At 47.7% G+C, this 26,756-nt stretch overlaps 1 protein-coding gene across 1 annotated transcript; it reads left to right on the top strand.

Moving 5' to 3' along the window:
• The first annotated feature begins 886 nt into the window (after window positions 1-886).
• REM1 (RRAD and GEM like GTPase 1) lies at window positions 887-26,499 on the top strand. Its single transcript, XM_075347818.1, has 5 exons — window positions 887-1,064; window positions 18,667-18,943; window positions 20,728-20,801; window positions 22,284-22,485; window positions 25,396-26,499. The coding sequence occupies exons 2-5, from the start codon at window positions 18,667-18,669 to the stop codon at window positions 25,668-25,670; spliced, it is 828 nt and encodes a 275-aa protein (XP_075203933.1). The 5' UTR covers window positions 887-1,064; the 3' UTR covers window positions 25,671-26,499.
• Window positions 26,500-26,756: the final 257 nt, after the last annotated feature.

The raw sequence follows: 26,756 nt of genomic DNA, 5'->3' as shown, positions 1-26,756 counted from the left end.
TTAATGTAATAATAGTGGTTATGCACATTTTAACAGAAAAATAGCTAAAGTTTATTATTTTTTTACCTTTAAATTTTCGGTTATTGTGTGTGTGTAAAGGAACATTAGAACCCATTAATTTTTGGCCAGAAAAGCATGCGTTTTTGGAGCCAAAAACGCAGTTGAAAAGCAGGTAAAAAGCATGAAAAACGCAGGAATTGTGATTTTGGTTGCTTTTTGCCATTTCTCATTGACTCCAATGTTAAGGAAACGCTGCAGAAATGGCAAAAACTGACATGCTGCTTCTTTTTCAGCATGGTTTTTGACCACAAATATGCAAATTAAACGCTGCAGAAAAAAAAGCAAAGTGCAGACAGGATTTCTGCTTTTCCCATAGACTTTGCTGGAAATCAAAAACGCTGCTGCCAAAAACGCTGCAGAAACGCGGTAAAAAACGCAACGTGCGAACATAGCCTAAGTGTTATCTGCACTGATACATTGTAACAAACCATCAGGACAAGAGAGGGATTTGTGCCGCTAGTGTGTCCACAGAGCGATGTCCGTGCTAAATATTATTGCAGTAAAGTATTTGGTTAGAATAGGATTTCCACTTGTAAATAAATGCAAAAATTGATAGCAGTTTGGTGATGGCAAAAGCAGAGATCCTGAAATGAAGCACAAAGTCTATTAGAAAGTCGCAGAACTTTCCATTACGCAGACTTTATATATATAAATTTACGGGAGCCTTGGGACGGTTCTGATTTTCTGACTTGCGCGTGGTACGGTGTCCCTTCTCTTGATTAACCCTTTCCTTCCAGCGGTGCTTTGGTTTACATTAGGTAATCCATACAGCGTAGATGCCGGGGGTACATCCAGGAGGTGTGGTTCTGTCCCTAGGAGCTGCTGCCGTCATATAAAACACAGCTGTCCCATGCTGGGCAGCGAGAGAGCTGGATGCTACCAGAGAGAACGCCACACCACAGTCAACGGATATTAGAGGGGGGTCCAGAAACCATCAGCAAGAGGACTAGGAGAAAGCGCAGACCGGAGCAGGAGTCAGATTCGGAGTCCTCCACGGGGCAGAGGTAAGACGATCACCCACAGGAGGATAGGGGTTGTAATCATAGGGTTAAGAGACTTTGGCAAACACTTTGAACAATCCTGAAATATCGCACTGGAGATAACATATAGTCCAATATTGCTAAATCCCCCATAAGAAAACTGTAAATAAGTATGGTGTAAACTTTAAACTGTATTGTGAATGCGCAGAAAAATATGAAATCGTGTGCATGTGCACAGTGCTACATTCATGCCAGTATTATGTATCACGATTACTATGGTACTTTGTAAGCGGTTTTGGAAAAAATGGTGAAAATGCTCCTCTGTGTGGCTAGACCTACAGTCTGCAGAGCAATGCACCATATAGAGATACAGCTGCTGATACTGTGGCCCCCACATGGTCTCCATGGGGCCCATTATCACGACGGCTTATGCTTCTCACTGCGCAGCCTCCTGGCTGTGATACACGTAAATGGTGTGAGGGATTTTCATATAATATATATGAAATATATAACTACAAGTTCTTTTTTCAAAATCTGTCATACATGTTTTACTGTTCCCACCTCTTATCAGCACCACTGGCACCATTTTTGCACTTTTTTGGCAGATTTCTCACCATAATGCTGTGAACAGACCATATATGACCCCTCAGTGCAGTGACCCACACGTACTACTCAACAATTCAATGACTTGTATAAATAAACACAGACGCGTCAATACTTAGTCCAGCAGGTTGCAATGCTCTGCATGTCATCCCGCAACTAGGTCAGTGCTCTGCAGCGTATTTTGCGATTCTGTTGTAAAATGCAGCGGATCTTCCATATGGAATATCCACTGTTTTTGCATTTCTAGAAACACTCTTAACACTAGAAGTCCCAGAGAGGGGTCATTTAACATTTCCACCATTGGAACCCTATGGAGCTCGAAATTCCTGGGACTTCTAGTGTTAAAGGGATTGTCTTATTTATCTCTATATTACCAGATATGTTGATAACATGATATTCTGTCACGTACTATATACGATTAGCTCCAGAAATATTTGGACTGTGACACAAATTTTTGTAGCTGTTTACCAAAACATATTCAGGATACTGTTCTATCACTATGTAACATGATTTTTGTTCCTAGGGAATAAATGACATTTCTTAATTGGTTATATCATAAAAAACATGGAAAAAATGTATTAGCCTGCAAAAACTTTGATTTTGCAGTCAGGACACTGAAAAGTTGAAATTGGAATACCGTCTTAAGGAAAATTACAAATGTTTGGGTTTAAGTTCATAATGAAAACAAAATACAATATCTTTCAAATCAATAGCATATTTTAATCAAAATACTGCAAATTAAAAGGAACCTAGAAATGTGTACTTTTGTGAGGTTATGTCATATCACTTTTACGCATTAATCCCCAAATGTAGTCCCCCATCAGGTTTTCCTTGTAGTTTCCCAGGCATCCTATATTGTGAAATTTGCTATCTTGATGAAAGCACTCTCCTTGCTCCTCGGAATCCATCTTCTGTTTGAGTCTATCAAGATGGGCATCAAGGATATGGACTTTGAAACCTTGTGCTGCCCATTTTGCTTCACCAGTCTCAACCAATGCAACATAGTTTTCAGCTTTATGATTTCCAAAGGAAGCCTGTATCTACTTAACAAAACTGATCCATGCTTCTGTCAAGTTGGGAATTTTGGGGAAACCACAAATGGGGTTTCTCAGGGTCACAGAGACGGATTTCAAATCGATCTGCGCAGATATATGTATGAGGAAAAATGACCATACAGAGACGTGTCTCTATCCGGGAGAAGCTCAGTGCTCTTCTAACCCATATATTGTAAAACAATCACAGTTATACAATTCAACATTTGACCTTGAGACGGGAGCAAGGAGTAAAGATAAAGCCCCAGCTTCATATCCCAGCTGGTGAGAACCAACATGTTATGAATACAATCAGTGTGTTATGAATGCTTTTTTTTTCATTGTACATTTTAGCTTATCCATCTTGGTTAACCACATTCCTGAGTGCACATCTTAAAATCATATTATGGCGTCTATGCGATTGTCATACAGACTTACAGATAATTATGCAATGACATCTATGCTTTAATTATATACACACACAGATTATCTTATTATATCTGGACAAATGGCCTACAGCCCAGGCCTTACCCCCACACTTCTTTCTCTTTTCTTTTGAAGAGTTTGGGAAACGCTTGACACTCCATAACTTTCTTGATTGGAGGGCCACCATAAAACGCCAGCTTTAACTTTTGCTTCTGAAAGCTTTGGGAAGAGATCTTGTAGATACTTGAATGGAACTGATTCCTTGTTCAAAGATGTGACAAATTGATTCATGAGGCCTAGTTTGATGTGGAAAGGTGGCATTAGTGCTTTTCGAGGAACTACAAGTGGCTCCCATTTAATGTTGTTGTTCCCCACGGAAACTCAGTATATTCAGGCCAATATTATCTATGGTAAACCCGAAGGCAAACAAAGCATGGAAGCTTAGTATAGCCTCCTTGAAGACCCATCAAGAATGCAACCATTTTGAAATCTCAAATTACTTCCCAACCATATTCCTCATATTTCTTCACATTTAACAATCTCTTCATATTTTCATAGTCTTCTTTTAAGCTTTGCCGAATGGGTAAGGGGAAGAGAAGGATACTGGTTACCATTATGGAGTAATACGTATGTGTATCGATAGCTTTGAATGAATACTGAAGTCCTAAACATCTTTCATACTTTGGTTACCATGAAAGGAGAAAATAACTCTTATCAGACTAATGTAACGACAGTAATGTGTAGTTCACATGAACAATGACATTCGAATATAGTGAGTTTACTATTGGACTACATAGGTATCCAAAAATCATTGTGGCAGCCACAAAAGCAAAGTTTTGGGGTTACATCAACTTTTTCCAAAATAAGTAATGCACAATTACACAGGAAATAACACTTTTAACCCAGGAACAGATTTATTTTTTTTGTTACATAGTGTAACCATTCTGGGCTTAAAGTGCAGACTCTCGCTTTATTTTGATGGTATTCATATCTTAAATGGAGTAAGGGTTTAGGAAATACATCTCTTTAATATGTAGCTGCCTCTTTTCAAGGCCATTATTGGACACATATATTAAAAGCACTTTAATGGAATACATAGACTATTCCCTCCTTAATCCTTCATCAGTTAAGCAGGTACAAGTTCTGGAGCTGATTCCAGGTGTGGCATTTCTATTCGGAAGCTGTTGCTGTGATCCTACAACATGCGATCAAAGTAGCTCTCAATGGAAGAGAAACAGCCGAACATTAGGCTGAAAAAAAGACTAAGTCCATCAGAGAGATGGCAGAAATGTTAGCAGCGGCCAAATCAACAGTTTGATATATTGTGAAAAAGAAGAATACACTGGTGAGCTTGGGAACTCAAAAAGGCCGAAGCGTCCATGGAAGACAACAGTGGTGAATGATCTCAGAATCCTCTCCATGGTGAAGAAAAACACCTTCACAACATCCACCCAAGTGAAGAACATTCTACAAAAAGTCAGTGCTTCAGTATCTAAGTCTACAATAAAGAGAAGACTTCATGAGAGCAAATACAGAAGGTTCACCACAAAGTGCAAACTATTAATCATACTAAAAAATAAAAAGGTCAGATTAGACTTTGCCAAAAAATATCTAAAGAAGACGACCAGTTCTGGAAAATCAGCAGAGGACAGATGAAACTAAGATCAACCTGTACCAGAATGATGGGAAGAAGAAAGTATGGAGAAGGCTTACAACCACTCATGATCCAAAGCACATCCTCTATAACATGGGGGAAGCAGTGTGATGGCCGGGCATCTATGGCTTCTAATGGCCGAGTCACTACTGTAGTGTTTATTGATAATGAGACTGAAGACAGAAGCAGCCGGATGAATTCTGAAGTGTATAGCGCAATACTTTCTCTATCGTTTCATTGGGGGACACAGGACCATGGGTTATGCTGCTGTCACTAGGAGGCTGACACTAAGTAAACATAAAAAGTTAGCTCCTCCCTAGCAGTATAGACCCCGAGCCGGAGGCGGGCTCAGATCAGTTTTAGCTTAGTGTCGTAGGAGGCTGATGTGGGCCGTCTCGGCCCCCCTCAGCCATTTGTTTTTGCGCTTTTTTCTTTTATTTCGGCGCCGCTCATCGCTCTCATACCTGTCTTCTTTTTCTCTGCAGGTATTCTCTTCACTCATCCTCCGCAGCCCTGTGGGTACCACTCCCCAGGGTCGCAGGGGCTTGAGATTTCGGGCCCTCTCCCTCGTCTATCCCCGTGGTACCACTCCCGGGGTTGCGGGTGTGGGCAGGTTGTCGTGGGCACCCCTGATTCGCCCTGCGGTATCACCCCAAAGGGCGTACAGGGGCGTACAGCAGGGATGGGACCTCCGCAGCGTGTGTGTAATCCGATGGGGCCCTGTCACGCTGCCTTCTCCTGCAGGGGGGCTGCTACCCCCATCATGATGTCCACTTCCCTGCCTCATCACGCTCTCCCCCGAAGTCCTCAGTCTTCCTGGTCGAGGGCACTGTGCACAGGCAGGGGCAGGGCGCCCTGCCTGCACCGCATCCGTCGCTGGGCCGGCGCCGCCGAGAACAGGTAGGACCGACCTCTCCTTCACCTTCCCCCGGCCCTCTCCAAAATTTAGGCCCCGGTCTCGGCCTAGTCGCTCTGCGTCCTAGCCACGCCCCCGCTGCATCGCTATTGGCCACCGGTCGTCTGGCCCAGTCTCCTCCCACCGCTCTGCCTCCTGGTTTGTGGTGGGGGCTGTGGATCCTCCGTTTTTTTCGCGCCGGAATGCTGCTCCTCCCCCAGCTCCTCCAGCGTCCCCTCGCCATTTTAGCCTGTGTCTGGTCCCCTGAGGCTGCAGCGCGCCGGCGTTCTTCCTCTCTCTGGCCAGCTCACTCCTGGACTCCCTCTTCTGGACTGGTGGGCAGCACGCAGGACCTGGGTAAGCTCTGCTCCTAAGGAGTAGCCCTCACTAGGTAGCGTTCTCTGAGTTTAGGGACGAGTTAACCCTCTCCTGTCTCCTTCCTAGCAGCCACCAGGGAGAGTACTTGTTTCACCATGCCTAATGCTAAGTCCACCCGACCCAAGCAGGCCCCCTTTGCCTTATTTTTTGCATGCTCCTCCTGCAAGACCAAATTTTCCCAGGGCCAGGACGCCCCACTATGCTCCGTCTGTTCTACAGACGCGCAGCCTCCGCAGGACTCCGCGGCCGACACTTCTGATACCGCAGACGCCACAGCGCCAGATGCTACAGGGCCCTGCGTCCCGCCCCCCCCCCCCGACTGGCTAGCGTCCCTGTCCCAGTCCATAGATTCCCTCTCTGAGGCTTCTCGGACAATCGCGCAAGCACTGCGCCTGCTGCCGTCGCTCGCCCAGACTCCCGCAGACCTGACGCAATCGTCTCTGGAGCAGGTGAGCCCCGTCGCAGGGACCTCCTCTGCTGCTCAGAAGCGGACCCGCCAGGTCTCGTCTTCAGCCTCTTCCCAGGTTTCACCTTCATCCCCAGGTCCAGACCATCATTCCTCCAGGGAGTCTTCTGACCGCTCCGATGATGATTCCGATGCAGCACCCCTGCTGGACTCAGAGCAGGCGGCTGATATTCGGCGCATGGTGAATAGCCTGATAGAAGCAGTAAACCAGACCGTAAAGGTACAGGTGGACCCCGTCTCCTCCCAGAGCACCCAGGTCTCGTTTAAGCGGATGAAGCGGGCCCAGAGCGCATTCAGCGGACATCCAGAATTCGCTGAGTTACTGCGCAGCCACAGGCAACAGCCGGACAAGGTATTTACCAGCGGTAGGTCCATTGATTTGCATTATCCCTTTCCTGAGGGTCTTCGAAAGGATTGGGCAGGCTCCCCTGTGGTCGACCCCCCCAATCTCCCGCCTGTCTTCTCACACAGTCCTTCCACTCACTAACGGTACGTCTCTCAAGGACCCCACGGACCGTACTATTGACAGGTTGGCCCGTTCCGCCTTCGAGGCAGCGGGCACATCCCTCTCACCGGCCTTTGCCTCGGTTTGGGTTGCGAAGGCTCTGATGTCCTGGGCGGACACGCTACGCTGCGGTCTCCGCGCCATTCCTGCCAATCCGGACCTGGTCCTCATCGCCTCGCAGATTTCCCTCGCGGGTGAGTACCTGCTCAATGCAGCCCTGGCGTCTGCCAATTGCGCGGCCCAGGCCGCCAGCAACAATGTGGCCATCCGTCGAGCCCTCTGGCTCCGGTCCTGGAACGCGGATGCGGCCTCTAAGAAGTCACTGACTTCCCTGCCCTTCCTAGGGGAACGTCTTTTCGGAGATAAGCTGGACCAGTTGATCTCCGATGCAACGGGAGGAAAGAGTACATCTCTCCCCCAATTGCGCCCCAAGCGCTTCCAGAATCGGCGCCCCACCGCTCGTTTCCGGCCCTTTCGCAGCTTCAACTCCACTCACCAGCCGCGAAAAAGCCGCTCTCCGAGAGACAGGAGGACCCCGTCATTCAAGACCAATCCCGCCTGGCGTTCACGTCCCCGCCAGTCCACGAAATCCTCTTCCGGTTACCGCCGACGTTCCTCCAAGTGACTCGCGGTCGGCGCGCAACAGCGCCAGACTCGTGGGAGGGCGTCTGTCTCGTTTCCAGCATGTGTGGATCCCCCTGACCGCCGATGCCTGGCTCAGAGAGATCATCACATCAGGCTACAAAATAGAATTCGAGTCAAAGCCACCGAGACGTTTTTTCCTATCTCGCCCTCCCTAGTCTCCCACGCGGGCTCGCGCGTTCTTTCACTCCATAGACTCCCTCCTCCGAGCCGGAGTCGTGGTACCAGTCCCTCCTGCAGAACGTTTCAAGGGGTTCTATTCCAACCTTTTCGTGGTCGCCAAGAAGGACGGCTCTGTCCGCCCCGTCCTCGACCTAAAGCTTCTAAACAGGTCGGTGAGGCCTCGGCCGTTTCGAATGGAGTCACTCCGGTCCGTGATCGTGTCCATGGAGGTCGGCGAATTCCTGGCATCGCTGGATATTCAAGACGCCTATCTTCACGTCCCTATAGCCACCTCTCACCAACAGTTCCTCCGCTTTGCGATAGCGGAAGACCACTTCCAGTTCACGGCTCTTCCTTTCGGCCTCGCATCCGCCCCCAGGGTCTTTACGAAGATCATGGCGGCTGCCATGTCCGTCCTACATTCCAGGGGTGTTATGGTCATCCCGTACTTGGATGATATGTTGATAAAAGGTTCTTCTTTCGAGGACTGTCGTCTTGGGGTTCAGGTCACGATCGACACCCTTTCACGGTTAGGGTGGCTGATCAATCGGAGGCAGTCCTCTCTGACCCCGGCCCGACGGATCACCTTTTTAGGCATGGTATTCGATACCACCCAAGGGCGAGTTTTCCTCACACAGGAGAAGATGTCCTCCCTGCAACGAGGCCTCCGCGCTCTCCGGCGTCAGCGCCAAGTTTCCATCAGGTTCGGCATGCGAGTCCTCGGTCGTATGGTGGCGGCGATGGAAGCGGTACCCTTTGCACAGTTCCACCTCCGGCCCCTCCAGCTGGCCTTGCTGAAGAAGTGGGACAGATCTCCCTTTTCTCTGGACCGCAGGTTTCATCTTTCGCCGGAGACCCGCCACTCACTCCGTTGGTGGATCAATCAACGCAACCTCGCGTCAGGAAGGTCATTCCTCCCGCTCCACTGGAAAATAGTGACCACCGACGCCAGTCTCCAGGGCTGGGGGGCAGTGTTTCGGCATCACACAGCGCAAGGCCGATGGACACCGCGGGAGAGTTGTCTCCCGATCAACATTCTGGAGATAAGAGCCATCCGGCTAGCCTTGCAGCAGTTTCGGCACAGGGTTGCCCGGTCAGGATCCAGTCGGACAATGCGACGGCGGTGGCGTACATCAACCACCAAGGAGGCACAAGAAGTGTCGGGGCGATGCAAGAAGTCAGGAAGATTTTGCACTGGGCCGAGTGTCATCACTCCCTGATCTCAGCGGTTCACATCCCAGGCGTGGACAATTGGGCGGCGGACTTCTTCAGCAGGGAAGGCCTCGCCTCCGGCGAATGGTCCCTCAACCGGGAAGTCTTCAACCAGATCTGCGACAGATGGGGAGTTCCGGATGTGGACCTAATGGCCTCCCAGTTCAACTGTCAGGTTCCGCAATTTGTAGCGCGGTGCCGCGACCGCTTGGCTTTAGGAGTCGACGCCCTCACCCTGTCGTGGAGCCAGTTCAGTCTCCCGTACATCTTCCCTCCGCTCCCTCTGATCCCGAGGGTACTCAAGAAGATCAAGGCAGAAGGAATACCAGTCATCCTGGTGGCTCCGGACTGGCCCAGGCGAGCATGGTTCGCGGAACTCACTCAGCTCCTCGCAGACGCTCCGTGGCGCCTTCCAGACCGTCCAGATCTCCTACAGCAGGGACCTCTTTTCCATCAGAACTCAAAGGTCCTAAATTTGACGGCCTCGCCATTGAATCCTGGGTTCTAGCTCAGGCTGGTTTTTCTTCAAAAGTGATACAGACAATGATTAGAGCCAGGAAGCCATTTTCATCAAGAATATACTACCGCACGTGGAAGGTCTTCTTCAGGTGGTGTGAAGAGCACAGCATTTCTTCTCCTCTCCAATGTGATAAAATATTAAATTTTATTGAAAAATCATAAAATCAAGACATAATAAAACAAACAACATTCTCAGCAGTAAATCCTCAATAGAAGGTGGACCGGTATCATGCATGAAAAAATGTAGTACATGAAACAATCACATTATATGTTAGCATGTATACAGTACTAATATAACAACACTGTTCCCCAGGGAAAAATGTACTGTGAGGTATCAACCGGCTGTATTACAAAGGGCCGGCATGTTTTGCAGAAGCGTGGGTGCTCTGCAATGTGAAGCTGGCTGGGACCTGTGGTTCCACAGGATTGCATTACATGTAGAGCCATGGAAGGGTGTGTGATGCTGATTACACACTCCTTACCACCTGTGGGTGTGGCTCCAGGGGTTAAAGCAATCCTGTCTCAGAACCTGGGAGAAGTGTGTCTAGGGCAGTCTAGAGAGAGGCTAGCTCTAGATGTCCAGTGTGTGGACTGGAAACAAGTTAGAGCAGAGCCGGGAGCTCTGGGTGTATCAGCCTGTGTGGAGGCTGATCACAAGGCTCTGATATAGAGTCTGAGGTGAGTGCAGCCAGGCCAGGGCTGTAGGGCCGAATCTCTCCAGGAGGAGAGACAGACAGGGGTCTGCAGAGGGCCCTGGGTGCTGGAAGGAACCTTGGCTAGAGTTGTACGCTGGCAGGAGCCAGAGAGTAGGGAAGTTGCTAAACTTCTATTATGGACTTATTGTTTATGTTTGAGGGCAGTTTATGCTGAGTGTTTTTAATAAACTGCCAGAATTTCTATGAAGAGACTGTGTACGTGTGTTGCTGAAGCTACCTCACACCGCTGCAAGCGAGTGAAACCCCCACGTTGCAGGGCGCAACGTTACAGTACACAAATCACTACTGGGGTTTCAACAATCGAATGCGGGCATGCGGTCTGGTTGCTAGGGGCAACGCAGCCTGGTTGCTAGGGGCAACGGCCTAGGACATATTCCTGTGGATACGGACTGCTTGCGGTGGATTGGCGGGTCCACGAAAATTTTTTGAAGCGGTTTGCGGTGGATCGGCGGGTCCACGAAAATTGTCTGCGCACTCAAGCAGCTGGCGGTGGATCGGCGGGTCCACGAACAGGGACAGCGCTCTCAAGCACCTGGCGGTGAATCAGCAGGTCGTTGGGGACCCGTGCTGCAGTGGCGAGAGTCCAGCGACTGGAGGTTCCAGGCCAGCCGGAATTGCAAGGCCCTGCTTGGTGAGCAGTGATACACCACAGGCTGGAGATCCTGGTTGTACGGGCGGTACAACCCGGAAAGGTTAGTGGTTCTCTAACCCCCCCCTGTCTTTGACCACCGGGTATTACCCATTGGAGCGCCCCTCCTGTTCCTCTTTTCGTTGCAGCATGGAGGAGCTCCTGAACCAGCTGCTGCAGAGCCAGCAGCACCAACAGCATGTGCCTGGAGGTCCAGTGACAGCAGTGGGGGCTAAAAGCCAAAAAGAGGGATTGGTCACTGCGGACATTGTGGAGGAGCTGTACCAGTTCCTGGTCCGGGGACAGCAGGAGCTGTCGGTGTGTAGCGATGTCACAGCCATGGACCAGTTTGAGCGTTCCCTTCAGGGGCCAGTATGGACACTGGGTGCCCAGGGAGACAAGGGCAAACGGTGTGAACTGGGGGCTAAGGACATTGCATGGAAACCGCAAAAGGGGGTGGAGTCCCATAAAGGGGTGGTTGTCCATAAGGGGGTGGAGTCCCATAAAGGGGTGGTTGCCCATAAGGGGATGGAGTCCCAGAAAGCGGTGGTCCCCCAAAAGGGTGCGAAGCATCCCAAATCCAAGGGTGAAGTGGCGCAGATGGACTGTAGCCAGGGACAACAGTGTTCATGCCACAAGTGTCCTGTTTGCAATATAGACCACCCATCCAACGAGAAGCCACGTCTGTGTTCCGTGGAAGTGGATGGGGAATCTGTAACAGGAGTCGTAGACTCAAGGAGCTTGGTGACCCTGGTGAGGGCCACCTCTGATGTCCACTTGATTCCTGGAAGGAAGATCCACGTCGGCTGCACCCACAGTAATGAGACAGAATACCCGGTCTCCAGTGTGGTCATTAAGACAGCCTGGGACAGTGGTTCTCATGATGTTGGAGTAGTCTCAGATTTATTGCACCCAATTATTATAGGTTGGGACTCTAAATTATTTGTGCACTTGTGGAAGCAGGGGGACGTATACGGTTGCTTGTGTAAGAGCCGGAACAGCCCAAAGGAAACCCTAACACATTGGGAGGTGAAAAGGGGTCCTTGTTGTGCAGTTATGTGTGGTAAGGAGGAGATAGCACCTCCTAAAATTGACTGTCCTAAGTTAGGGGTGACCAAAGAAAATGATGGACGGACCCAACTTAGTGACATAAGGACTAAGGGAATAACCAATAGTGTGACCGTTAAAAACGGGGTAGCTCCAGAAAGGGAGACGGATATCTGGTTAAGTGGGGACATGATAGTCCAGGATGCCAGGGGGAGTGATGATGACTCCAGTAAAGACACTGACTCTAGTAAGGTGACAAACGAGTACAGTGTGGTACAGATGGGCGAGAAGGGCAAAACTTCCTCCCGACGCCGAAGACGTAATAAGCGCCGAGAGGGGGCACAGGGTATGACGTCTGAGGGTGCAGAGAAAGTGACATGCCTGGTTAATGAAGACATGGTGCTAATAACACCTGCTACGGTGGAGTCAGACGGTGATATCCTACAAAAGACTGAGGAATCAGAGATTGAACTGACACATTGTGACGACAGAAATCAGCGGGCTGCAAGTGCAGAGAAGGAGCCAACCAAGGACGTAATGGTGGTGGTCCCTATGATTTCAAAGTGTGAAGTGGATAGTCTGTCAGGCGAGAGTGGTATAGGAAATGGAATCCTAGAGAGTGTGGGGGAAGGAATAATCCCCAACAGTCGTGGTGAGCAGACTGGTGAACTACCAAGTGATGGGGTGGATGACAGCGAATTTAGCCCCAAAACTCTAAAAGGAACAGAGTGCCATGTTGAAGGGTGTGACACCCAGGCTGAGGGTGACACGGCAGAGACCCCAGAGGAAGTGGAAGATAATGCAGTGAAGAAACAAGAAACAGCTGGCGCTGAAGTGAAGAGAGCCTCTGAGGAGGTGAAGTCTGGACCAGAGGTCTCATCCAGGACTGGGAGCCTGCCTGACCTGCTTGGTAAAACTACGATGGAGGATATAAAGAAGGTCGTGGGTAAGAAGAGTAAGAAACCCAAACGTTCTGAAGCTGAGATGGAAGAAGCCTCAGAAACAGTGTGTCGTAGACCAGAGAGGTCCGCAAGTGAAGACTCATTCAAGAGGATGAGCAAAGACCATCTGCAACAAGAGATACTTCTTAGGCAGCCTACTGAGAGTCGAGTAAGGGAGCTGGAGAAAGAAGTGGCTGAGCTCCGAAGTCGCTTGGCAGAGTACCATTCCAAGTCCCAGGGAGCCTTGGAGCAGATGGAGCAGCGAGTGTCAATCCTGACCAAACATGTTGAAGCAGGGGAGGCACAAAGGGAGCTGACTTTGGAAGCTAAACTTGACAAGCATGTGGCAGGGATGAATGAGACTTCTGTAGTCAAGTGCATGGTGGATATACCTAAGGACTTAAGAGAAGCGTGTGCCACCGAGTGCATGCATGACGAATTTAAGAGAGCTGTGGAAGCGTGTGAGGTCTACTGTACCCCAGGGGCTGAACAGTTAGTGATATTGTCCACCAGTGAAATTACTGGGCAGCGGGTGGCTATTCTAAAGGACATGCACTTCAGATGTGTTCGTATGAAGTGGCAGGTCCAACTGCAAAAGGAAGAAGCCACTAGACAGCTAGAGTATAAAAGGAAAGCGCAGAGTCTGGCGGAAGATATTGTCCAAGTACCCCGGGCTCTGGTGGGGAGAGTCATTGGAAAAACCGGACGAGTCATGCAAGACATGGTGAATAAATCAGGATTGGTGAGATTAAGAATCCCTGCTGCTAATGAGAGCAAGATACCCAGGGAAGCTGGTATGGTTCCGTTTGTCTGTGTCGGGACTGTAGAGAGTCTTGGAAACATTCGAAGCCTTCTTGAATATCGGGTACACCATGTACGTGACATGGAGCGGTTGTGGCAAGAAAACCTGAAAATTAAGGAGCAGCTTCGCCAACTGTGTGGGGGACAGCAGCCGTCTTCCACCCGTTGTTCAGGGGAAAGAAGTGGAAGATGGCGTGTCGGTCCAGTAGTTCAGACGCGCGATAAAAGGAATCGCCGACAGAGTGGTAACCTACGATGTACTGTAGATAGTGGCCGCTATGAGCTTAGAGTTCCCGACAGTAGCCTTGGGGGTACTCGAGAAAGCCTAGGTTCGGACAAGACTGTAGGTTTGACTGGGGACATGTCTCTCTACTACGGTGACCCTGGGAGGGGGTCAGGGAGAGAACGGTCTGGAAATGGGACGTCCTTTAACCCTAGGTTGACAAGACAGAGTTTGGTGACAGTGTCGGGCGATGTCTCAGGGACTACTGCTCTTGGACGGCCCTCTCGACTGGTGGGGCATGGCAGCGGGAATGCCCTGTCTCGCGGCCCCAGGTCATTGGCAAGTGTTCTCCCCTACGGGTTTGAACAGAGGGGGAGGGTATGTGAGGTATCAACCGGCTGTATTACAAAGGGCCGGCATGTTTTGCAGAAGCGTGGGTGCTCTGCAATGTGAAGCTGGCTGGGACCTGTGGTTCCACAGGATTGCATTACATGTAGAGCCATGGAAGGGTGTGTGATGCTGATTACACACTCCTTACCACCTGTGGGTGTGGCTCCAGGGGTTAAAGCAATCCTGTCTCAGAACCTGGGAGAAGTGTGTCTAGGGCAGTCTAGAGAGAGGCTAGCTCTAGATGTCCAGTGTGTGGACTGGAAACAAGTTAGAGCAGAGCCGGGAGCTCTGGGTGTATCAGCCTGTGTGGAGGCTGATCACAAGGCTCTGATATAGAGTCTGAGGTGAGTGCAGCCAGGCCAGGGCTGTAGGGCCGAATCTCTCCAGGAGGAGAGACAGACAGGGGTCTGCAGAGGGCCCTGGGTGCTGGAAGGAACCTTGGCTAGAGTTGTACGCTGGCAGGAGCCAGAGAGTAGGGAAGTTGCTAAACTTCTATTATGGACTTATTGTTTATGTTTGAGGGCAGTTTATGCTGAGTGTTTTTAATAAACTGCCAGAATTTCTATGAAGAGACTGTGTACGTGTGTTGCTGAAGCTACCTCACACCGCTGCAAGCGAGTGAAACCCCCACGTTGCAGGGCGCAACGTTACAGTACACAAATCACTACTGGGGTTTCAACAATCAATCACCCTCAGAGGTGGTACAGACCCTGAGGAAGAGGGTGAAACGCGCGTTGGGACAGGCAGGTGTTGCGGTATCCTTCTTACTGGTCAGTATATAGTTGGTCTTACCACTCACTAGGATCATTGCATCCGTGAGGGTGATTTATGGTTTAAACCCCAGCAAGTGTGTGAGTGTACCCTAGCCCATTTAAGAGCAGGGATTGAATATCATCACCAACTAGTGGCCGATATAAGAATTGAAACACTTTATGTTTATTCATATGATGTTAGCATTCCGAGGGTCTGTACCACCTCTGAGGGTGATTGATTGTTGAAACCCCAGTAGTGATTTGTGTACATTTTTCCCTGGGGAACAGTGTTGTTATATTAGTACTGTATACATGCTAACATATAATGTGATTGTTTCATGTACTACATTTTTTCATGCATGATACCGGTCCACCTTCTATTGAGGATTTACTGCTGAGAATGTTGTTTGTTTTATTATGTCTTGATTTTATGATTTTTCAATAAAATTTAATATTTTATCACATTGGAGTCATACCATTTGTTTCTCTGGCTTAAAATTGATGTAATGGTTATCCAACTTATGTTGTCTTGCTTGATCTAATTTCTTCTCCTCTCGCCTTCTCCCTTCCTTCCCTGTTGGCATTCTTGCAGTCGGGCCTCGATGCGGGTCTCTCACTCGCCACACTAAAGGGCCAGGTATCGGCTTTGTCAATCCTGTTTCAGAAGCCACTGGCCTCTCGCCCACAGGTTAAGACCTTCATCCAGGGAGTTGCCCACCTGGCCCCGCCGTATCGTCGGCCTCTAGAACCGTGGGACCTTAATCTAGTCCTAGGGTCACTTCAGGGTCCCCCCTTCGAGCCCTTGCGGGATTCTTCCCTTTCTCACCTGTCTTGGAAGGTGGTGTTCCTCGTTGCCATCACTTCTATTCGAAGGACGTCAGAGCTGGCAGCTCTCTCTTGTCGTGCTCCCTTTTTGATTTTTCACCAGGACAAAGCAGTTCTCCGGCCAGATCCCGCCTTTCTCCCAAAGGTGGTTTCCCCGTTCCATCTTAACGAAGAAATTGTTCTTCCGTCCTTCTGTCCTGGCCCCTCTCGCAGCTTGGAGAGCTCCTTGCACACCCTGGACCTGGTGCGCGCCCTTAGAATTTATGTCTCCAGAACCGCGCCGTTCCGTAAGTCGGATGGTCTGTTTGTCCTTCCTTCTGGTCCCAAGAAGGGTGAATCGGCATCCAAAGCCACAATTGCCAGATGGATCCTTTCCGCCACATCAGAGGCCTATCGGATTCGGGACAAGTCTCCGCCGCGGGGGGTAAGGGCGCACTCTACCCGAGCAGTGGGAGCCTCTTGGGCGATTAGGCATCAGGCGTCGGCCGACCAGGTCTGCAAGGCCGCCACTTGGTCTAGCCTGCATACCTTTACTAGGTTCTACCAGGTTCACACCCAAGCATCGGCAGATGCTAGTTTTGGGAGAAAGGTCTTGCAGGCAGCAGTTGCACACCTGTAATAGGGTGACAGCATTCAATGATAGTACAAGCCCGCCGAGGGAGGTTGTTGTTTTCTTCCTATCTGCGGGCTTCTGTTTTCCCACCCAGGGACTGCTTTTGGACGTCCCATGGTCCTGTGTCCCCCAATGAAACAATAGAGAAAGTAGGATTTTTGTGTACTCACCGTAAAATCTCTTTCTCTGAGTCTTCATTGGGGGACACAGCACCCACCCTGCTTTGGTTTTTTGGTTGTTTAATTGCATTTGCCTGCTATTTTCAGCGGTCTTATGTTCATAGACCTCTTGTTCGCATGGCTGCATTATTTTAGTTATAACTTGTTTTATGTATGGTGATTCTGGTACTCCTCCTACTGCTTGTGCACCAAACTGATCTGAGCCCGCCTCTGGCTCGGGGTCTATACTGCTAGGGAGGAGCTAACTTTTTATGTTTACTTAGTGTCAGCCTCCTAGTGACAGCAGCATAACCCATGGTCCTGTGTCCCCCAATGAAGACTCAGAGAAAGAGATTTTACGGTGAGTACACAAAAATCCTACTTTTTGCTCAGGTTCAACTATGTGCAGCAAGGTTGATTGGACGGCGCTTCACAGTACAGATAAACAATGACCCAAAACATACCGTGAAAGAAACTCAGGAGGAGGCAAAGAAATAGAATATTCTGCAATGGCCGAGTCAATTTGTAAGCCGCTCAGTGTTTTATTAATGTGAGGAGGCTGGTGGATGGTCTTGTCACATGCTGCTCCACCATCGGCCAATTTTAGAGCAGGGGACCTGTGCAGATTGACAGTGGGAGGAGACGCCAAATCATGTCCCCAACAGATAAGATGGCCAACTCATTTTAAAGGGGTTGTCTCATTATCTGAACAGTAGTGCACTGCTCACCTTCCTCCCAGCTTTCTACTGGGAGCGTTGCGCTCCTGCTTGACTGACAGTTCAGACCAGTGGCATGGCTGCGCCACGAACCCAAACTGTGCACTGTTCAATACTACTATATGTGGCAGCTTTGCCTCTGCAGCACTGGAGGAAGGAACACATGGACACTGAAGTTGGCAAGATCCAGCGTTGTGATCAGATCTTATACTACTACAGTACTAGACATGTTGCATAGAGCCTAAAGCAATGAACTTTGTAACTATCACCTGAGAGATTTTTAATTCTATTGTTTATGGCTTGTTGCCTAGGTTACCGGCCACCGCTGCAGTCTCTCAGCCATATAACAATAGAATTAAAATTCCCTCCGGTCTTGAGAACTGAAGGGGTTTTTTTTAATAACAAGTAAATTACAAATGTGATTGTTTTAAGCTTTTTGTAATTTTACACATTTAATGAGACAATCCTTTTAAAGGGAATCTGTCACCAAATTTGATCTATCTAGACTATTAATATAGACATACAGGTTATACAATGCTGAAAAATGTCCTACCTGTCTGCCTCATATCCGAAGCCTTGTTGTGGATAAATCATCTTTTATTACTTTATGTAAATGAGCTCTTCCAGGCTATGGGGCAGATACTGCCTGGAAGATAACTCCGCCTCCAGATATTATTATAAATAATAGGGGCATTACCGGTGTGATGTGTGATGGCCGCTCTCTGCTCTCACTGCAGAGCTGTGTGTGATTGTACCGGCACGTCCGCAGGCGCCGCTCAGCTTCATCTCACAGACAGGGTTGCAATATTGTTGCAATAAAGCAGAGCTCAGGCAGCTGCAAAAAATGTGTTTGCAAGAAGTCAAATGGCATTTCTCCTTACTTGTTTCACATTGTTAACGCCCCTTTTATTTAAAATAAGCTGTGGAGGCGGAGTTATCTTCCAGGCAGCATCCGCCCCATAGCCTGGAAGAGCTCATTTACATAAAGGGATAAAAGATGATTTATCCACAACAAGGCATCTGATATGAGACAGGTAGGACATTTTTCAGCATTCTGTAACCTGTATGATTATATTAACAGTTTAAAAAGATTAAAGTGGTGACAGATTCCCATTTAGGTCCCCATCTTCATTATAAAAAAAGGCAGATGGGGCCCCCAGACCTTTCCTAGGGAAATGATATCAGGGCAGAACGCATTCATCAATATCCACTACACTGTATACAGTGGTATCAGACAATCGTTCGTTCAATCAATGCTTCAATCATGCTGTATGGCTTAACATGTAAAGTGTGTGATAGGATCCCGTCTCTGCTCCTGTATAGATGTGTGCAGCTCGTGCCCCCCTGCGGAGGAGAGCCAGCACACCCCTACCCTGCGCACACCAGAACCGCTCACAGGCCGCCATGATGGAAGTCTCCGCTCATTCTCCGAGTGCCACAGAAACCGATGGAAGTGGCCCGTCAGAATCACAAGGCTCGGAGGGAATGTGTGACGGACTCTTCAGGGTCGTCCTGCTGGGAGATCCCGGTGTCGGAAAGTCGAGTCTGGTCGGTATATTCAGAAGAGAGCAAGACAGAGAAACAGCAGAACAACAACCAGGTGAGATCATTACACTGCCCCCTATTGGTCATATCAAGTGGGGAAAAAAATACACTTTACTATAACTGTTCAGTGAAACTTATTTTGAGGACCGGGTCAGATACTGAATTTAAGACCCCAAAGCTGGATGTCGAGGCTGGATGAGCAAACCTAAAGGGGTGGTAGACCCTCTATGTCATATGGTAGATTAAAGGGAGTGCATATTGTTTAAATTAGATTTTAGTGTTATATGTATTTTTAAAAAAAATGTCAATGTTGGCTTTTTTTCATATTATGATCATTATGTAACAAAAAAGAAATTAATTATCTTGCAAATTTCATTGTGGCCACTGCGTCTTTTCTAGATTTGCATTTCCTGTTTTTCAGCAGAGGCAGGATTATAATGACAGGCAACACTACACAGCTGATAACACAGGATCCACCAATCGCAATAGATGTCACAGCTCCCCTGCTCCCCCTTCCTTTATAGTGATCTTTGCACATGCTCATTAGACACTGCAATACAAAAGACAGGGATTGGATCCCACTGCTGTGTCCTTACTGAAATAATAGGAAATTAAAGTCTAAAAAAGTGGGAAAATTGCAAGATTTATTTAAAAAACAAATCCCAAACATAAAAAAAAATAAATTTAACATAAAAACCTGATTTATACAATAAATCATTTTCTGATGACACATTCCCTTTAAGTCGTTCTTGGTGTAATAATAACAATGATGACCGATGGTAGAAGTCAGCCCCGTGGAATGGAACCATATCACTATGGCTTCGTGACCCTTGCAAATATTTTCTTGAAAATATAGTTTTGTGCCTACAGCTCCTATGCAGACCTATGTGTCTCCATGGTTACAGATTGGATTAAATGGGGCTCAACAGATCAACTTGTTAGGTCTCAAAGTATATCACCACCAAAAATATATAAATGTATGAGAAAACATCCATAAAGGAAAATATGAATCACCGACAAAGGAAAAGGAAGAAGTTTAATAAAAAATAACTTTTATTAATTAATTGATAAAATATAAAAGCATAGACAAGGATGTCTTCAGGAAAAACAAACCCCATTAAAGGGTCAAAAATATGTAACTCACAAAGTCATGTTTGGGAACACCATAATTTCGCATAACAATAATAATAACCATGAAGATATACCAATATTCCTGCAGCTATAAATATATATATAATATAACACAAAAGTGTTGTAAAAATACAAGACTCAGCTAAGTCAATTGTAACAAAGTAGCGATCAGTATACCTACGGAATCTTACATAAATGTGAATGATGTCCCGCACCCTCTCCAACGCACGTTTCGCGCTGTACAGCGCTTTATCCAGGACGAAACGTGTGACGGAGAGGGTGCGGGACATCATTCACGTTTATGTAAGATTCCGTAGGTATACTGATCGCTACTGTGTTACAATTGACTTAGCTGAGTATTGTATTTTTACAACACTTTTGTGTTATATTATATATATATTTAAAGCTGCAGGAATATTGGTATATCTTCATGGTTATTATTATTGTTATGCGAAATTATGGTGTTCCCAAACATGACTTTGTGAGTTACATATTTTTGACCCTTTAATGGGGTTTGTTTTTCCTGAAGACATCCTTGTCTATGCTTTTATAGGTCTCAAAGTAGTTGTCTATTATAACTTTTTTCATTATGCTGGATCCGAGTCTTATGAAAGGATGTCAGCGCTAATTCAGAGCAATGATCCGCTGCTTTGGTCTTGCATAGGGCCAGGGGGTCCATCATTACTAACCACCTATTCTTTTACTCAGAGCTGTACCAGTGCACAATGACCGTGGATGGAGAGGACACCAGTCTCCTCCTGATGGACATCTGTGAGATCCAGGTAAGCAGCTCCATTGACTTCCATCAATCTGAGCGACGGGCTCAGCCTTAAGTGGCAGTTAACAGAGAATAATAGCTCATAATAGAACACAAGAAGGAAGACATGGCCCATTTAGAATAGCCAATAATCGACAATGGAGCTTTCGTAAGAATTCTTGTTCCCCACTATCTGCCAGCAATCAATGTTCTTTTATGGGGTGCACTAATTTTCTTGCACATATATAAATTCTGGTTATCAGCAGCACTTCACCTCATGTAATCAGGAGACGTGCTGCCAACAATATGAGATTTCACATTCACAGAACAATCGTATTAACAATCATATGGTGAGACTAAAACGTTCATCGACCTGTCCAAAGGCCATTTAATCCATCATAGATTGGCTAGTGTACAACAGACGGGTGGTCATTTAATGGCCCAGATTAGCCCATGTAAGGCCCCCTTCACACGTCAGTGATTCCGGTATGTATGACATCCGTTTTCATACGTATCGAAGACACGGACATACGCAGACCCATTAAAATCAATGGGTCTGCGCACACATCAGTGTTTTCACAAGGACCTTGTGTTCCACAAGGAGACAAGTCCGTTTTTCTCTGGCAACACTGATGTCACACAGACTGCACACTGATGTGATCTGTGTGACATGTACCGGAGAAAACACGTGTCTTTGAAATAAAATGATTTTCTATACTCACCTGTCTCCAGTGCTGCTGTCTTCGGCGCTGCTGTCACTTGCTTCCAGGCCCGCTCATTATGCTCATGAATATTCATAGACCGCAGACCCGGAAGCAGCAGCACTGGAGACAACAGCATTGGGGACAAGTGAGTATAGAAGTTCCTGATCTCCGTGTGCTATCACGGATAGCACACAGTGAACACTAGTGTGCCAAGATCACAGCACACCAATGGGCTATACACACCTTCAACACGGCCGTGCAAAACACGAATATGTTTTATGAACTAATAGAGTTAATAGACTAGGTGTAGCGTCACTTAATACATTTGTCTGTGTTCACACGTGGCATACGTGCTGCCGTTATTTTTGCTTTTTACCCTCATGCTTTCTGCAGGTGTCCACACCATAATGCGCAATAACAACCTTCTCTGATCATTGCATTTTTGCTGCATTTTTCTTTTATATTAGGAATTTTTGCCTTTTTTCATGGATTTTTTAAAGACATCCCATAGAAGCCTATAGGGAACAAAATTGTCATAAAATACACAGTTCGATGGCGTCTTTTAACACACGATGGGAAGGAGTTTTCATGAAATCATATGCACATTGCTTGGACGGCTAAATGCAGCTTTTCTGCACACGCACAAAAAAAAAACAGTCTTTATGCTACGTGGGAACATGGATTTATGTGGTAGCGCAGGGAAAACACAGTAACGAACCTTCAGCTGTGTTCCTTACGTAGCGGCACATAACAGGCGCATACCGGTGCATTACAGATCATTCATTTCCATCTATTCATTTCAGAAACGAACAAACGGCTGCGACAGCGCCCTGCGAATGGGGCACGCGTACATCATCGTATACTCCGTCACCGACCGCTCCAGCTTCGAAAGTGCCTCGGAGCTACGGATCCAGCTCAGGCGTACGCGTCAGTGCGAAAATATTCCAATAATCCTGGTAGGGAACAAGACAGACCTCGTCCGCAGCCGGGAAGTGTCTGTGGAAGGTGAGTGATTGAGTGAAAGTGAAACCTGTTACAGATATGGCAGCTGCCCAGGCACTCTCTTTCCAGCTTCAGTCATGCCCTGCCAAAACCTGTTCCCTCCTATCTACTATTCCCACTCAGGGGATCTTCCAGAAATATTAAAGGGCTTCTACATAAAATAGTCATTAAAGAAAAAAAAACAAAACATTTTTTTTTTTTTCCAAAATTTTTACTAATTTACAGCCTGCAGTGTAAAGAATAGTGGTTTGTAGCCATTTATAGATGTAAATACACCTTTGTTTTCTAGATGAATATACTACCGTGTTTCCCTGAAAATAAGCCACTGTTTTTTTTTAGCGAGGGCTTATTTTTGGGGTAGGGCTTATAAGCCTTACGCCAAAAATGCTGAAAATTCCTGCTAAGGCTTATTTTTGGGGAAACACCATATTTAGGAGCTTATGTTCCTTACAGACTCACCATGCATTTGATTTGGGGGTCTCATACACCACCAGGGTCCATTCCCAGAGGGTAGATGGCTATTACTGTCCATTTGCTCTTTGCAATGAGCTACAGGTGAACGATTGGCCCCGCCTGGCTTCTGAATAAAAAATGTTGTTTTATAGCCCCTATTTCTTTTATATACCCCCCCCCAAAATGTAAACTTTACTAAGGAGATACATTCTCTTTAGAAGTAGGATATAACGTAACAATAAAACCAATTCCAGTATAAATCCAGACTTGTCCAGTAAAGCAGAGTGAAATCCACCATTCTTTACACTACTGCCTACACTTACAGAACTGGTGCACATAAGAGGTACGCTTTACATATTATTTTAATAAAAGGAGTGGACGTGTGTGAACAGATAGCACATGTATGTCAAAACACCCATGTAATTCAGGCCTTAAAGGGTTTTTTCACATCTGGACACAATTATATGTAATTGAGACAAAAATAAATCAATTTTGCAATTGGGTTTAAGCATAATTTTCCTTCTATAGGCTCTGTGTTGTGGCTGCAGAAAGAGGAAACTGAGAATCTGTCAGTCAGCTCACGTTAACGGATTGAAAGGGCGATTCTAAGGGTACCGTCACACTTTAGCGATGTTCCAGCGATTCCACCAGCGATCTGACCTGGTCAGGATCGCTGCTGCGTTGTTACATGGTCGCTGGTGAGCTGTCAATCAGGCAGATCTCACCAGCGACCAGTGACCAGCCCCCAGCGACGCGTGGAATCGATGCTGCGCTTGGTAACTAAGGTGAATATCGGGTAACCAAGCAAAGCACTTCGCTTGGTTACCTGATATTTACCTTGGTTACCAGCGCACACCGCTTACCGCTGGCTCCCTGCACTCCTAGCCACAGTACACATCTGGTTAATAAGCAAACCGCTTTGCTTATTTACCTGATATGTACTCCGGCTACGTGTGCAGGGAGCAGGGAGCCAGCACTGGCAGCCTGAGAGCGGCGGACGCTAGTAACCAAGGTAAATATCGGGTAACTAAGCAAAGGCTTCGCTTGGTTACCCGATATTTACCTTGGTTACATCTTAACGCAGGCTGCCAGAAGCCGGCTCCTGCTCCCTGCACATTCAGATTGTTGCTCTCTCGCTGTCAAACACAGCGATGTGTGCTTCACAGCGGGAGAGCAACGTCCAAAAAATGAACCAGCACTGTGTGTACCGAGCAGCGATTTCACAGCAGGGGCGAGATCACTGCTCAGTGTCACACACAGCGAGATCACTGATGAGGTCACTGGTGCGTCACAAAAACCGTGACTCAGCAGCGATCTCGCTATGTGAGAAGTACCCCTAAATCTCTTCTGTTTTTATCTGAGCTCTAAGGGGTACTTTGCATGCTGCGACATCGCAAGCCGATGCTGCGATGTCGAGCGCGATAGTCCCCGCCCCTGTCGCAGTAGCGATATCTTGTGATAGCTGCCATAGCGAACATTATCGTTACGCCAGCTTCACATGCACTCACCTGCCCTGCGATGTCGCTCTGGCTGGTGACCCGCCTCCTTCCTAAGGGGGCAGGTCGTGCGGCGTCACAGCGATGTCACACGGCAGGCGGCCAATAGCAGCGGAGGGGCGGAGATGAGCAGGATGTAAACATCCCGCCCACCTCCTTCCTTCCGCATTGCAGCCGGGACGCAGGTAGGAGATGTTCCTCGCTCCTGCGGCTTCATACACAGCGATGTGTGCTGCCGCAGGAACGAGGAACAACATCGTACCTGTCGCTGCAGCGAAATTATGGGAATGTCGGACCCTACACCGATGATACGATAACGACGCTTTTGCGCTCGTTAATCGTATCAAAAAGGATTTGCACACTACGATATCGACTGCGACGCCGGATGTGCGTTACTTTCGATTTGACCCCACCGACATCGCACCTGCGATGTCATAGTGTGCAAAGTGCCCCTTAAAGTGATTTATATGTATTTAGATAAGATAAAAAATTCGACCATGGATGGACCTGATGAATCCACGTCCGCACCACTGCTCTGCTGGTAATGGCATGATGCCTGGTCCCATCTGCTGTGGTCAGTCGCTGGCCTCCATGGTCACGTGTTGTCCAGTGATTGGCTGCAGCCAACATGTGACTGCTGAAAGGGACGCCATCACTACAAGTATGGCACTGGAGTGGAGGGATGCAATAGGTCACTATAGCAATCCATAATCTTGTACAAGTTTCCCTTTCTAATGCGAGTATATAAAGACAAGCTGAACTGTCATACTATTTTCTAGATCTCTGCTTGCTGCCAGTGAATTCGTTGCTTATATCGCAGAGGCTCATTGGTGTCAGAGCTGTCTATTGCGTGTTTTCATTCACTGACAGCAAGTAAGCCTATGGAAAATGTTTGACGTGAAACCCAAAGTGAATGAGATTTTTTGGATGTGTATGTCAGTGACCTGTGTCTTCATTCTCACAGAGGGCCGAGCCTGTGCCGTGGTGTTCGACTGCAAATTCATCGAGACGTCGGCCGTCCTGCAGCACAACGTCCAAGAGTTATTTGAGGGGATGGTGCGGCAGATACGGCTACGGAGAGAAGGAGCCGACCCGGGCGAAAGCTTCCGCATACGAAGCCATCGCAAAGAGAGCCTGAGCAAGCGGGCGCGCAGGTTCCTGGACCGGATCGTCACCCGCAACAGCAAGACCGTCCTGAGAGTCCATTCACGGTCGTGTCATGACCTGTCTGTCCTGTGAGAGCTTCCGTCATGAACAGTAAGAACCCACAACATTGTAGAGACCATGCGGACCGAACACCCACCCACCCGGCACTTCATGGGGATGGGAAAACCCCATCGGACCCTATTAACTGAGAACAAATGGCGACGACCACGGACAATTCAAAGGATGTAAATACATTTTTTTTTCTTCTTCTGCACACTTCACTTTATTTTACACTATAGTAACGTGATTAATAGGACCACCCAGAGGAGACCGGTCTCTCCATTATTAGGTACCCCCTCCCCTCTGTATACACAAGAACCACATTTCCGAAGATCCGACGCTCGTGAGATGGCGTCGCCGCGCGTCTCACCTTTCCTCCACAATCTCTCCATCTTCTCCCTCTCCCCTCTCCCCCTCTTATAGGATTTTATGGAACTTTGCCCAGCTCCCTTCTAATCCAACACTGACCAAACAGTGGAAAAACTGAGCTCAGTGTTTATGGAGAGAGGCCGGGGGGAGACTACTGATAGATGGGGAGAGGGGGGAGGAGGGATGGGAACGACTCTCTGATCCCCGGGTCTCAGCTCAGTTTGCGTGAAGGGGATGTTAACCATCTACTGGAGGCGATCAACATATTCTGCCAGCAAAATTCCATTAATCTGGCATCTGATCATTCAGAAATGCGTTAAAATGTGGAATTTCACAAGAACAGAAGGAATTTCCTCTACAGCAGAGTATAACATGGTCAACAGTTTTGGTTTCAGACTTTCTTCCTCTGTTTTATATGCTTTTCTATGGCTGTCCAATTATCCAGAATGTTTGATAACCCGGGACCTATCAGGTGACATTGTTGGTGGATTAAAGGACTTTTACTCTATTAGACTGTATCAGAGCTATGTGTGCGGTGATGGGCAGGAGGGGTGTATCATCTGAATGGGAGTCTGGAGCTCTAGGGGGGCAGTCACAGAGGGCTGTCGTGCAGGAGGGGGTCCAAAGACGAATGTGATGGCACATGAGACAGGGGAGGGGGTCTCCGCTGAACATTTTGCACTGGAGTTTAGGATTGTGTTTTGATCCTGCCAAATTTAGGGGTTCAAAATTTTATTACAAGGATAGCGA

Source organism: Anomaloglossus baeobatrachus, chromosome 5, assembly GCF_048569485.1.
Source record: "Anomaloglossus baeobatrachus isolate aAnoBae1 chromosome 5, aAnoBae1.hap1, whole genome shotgun sequence".
Lineage (NCBI taxonomy): Eukaryota > Metazoa > Chordata > Amphibia > Anura > Aromobatidae > Anomaloglossus > Anomaloglossus baeobatrachus.
This window is presented reverse-complemented; position numbering and strand designations above follow the sequence as displayed.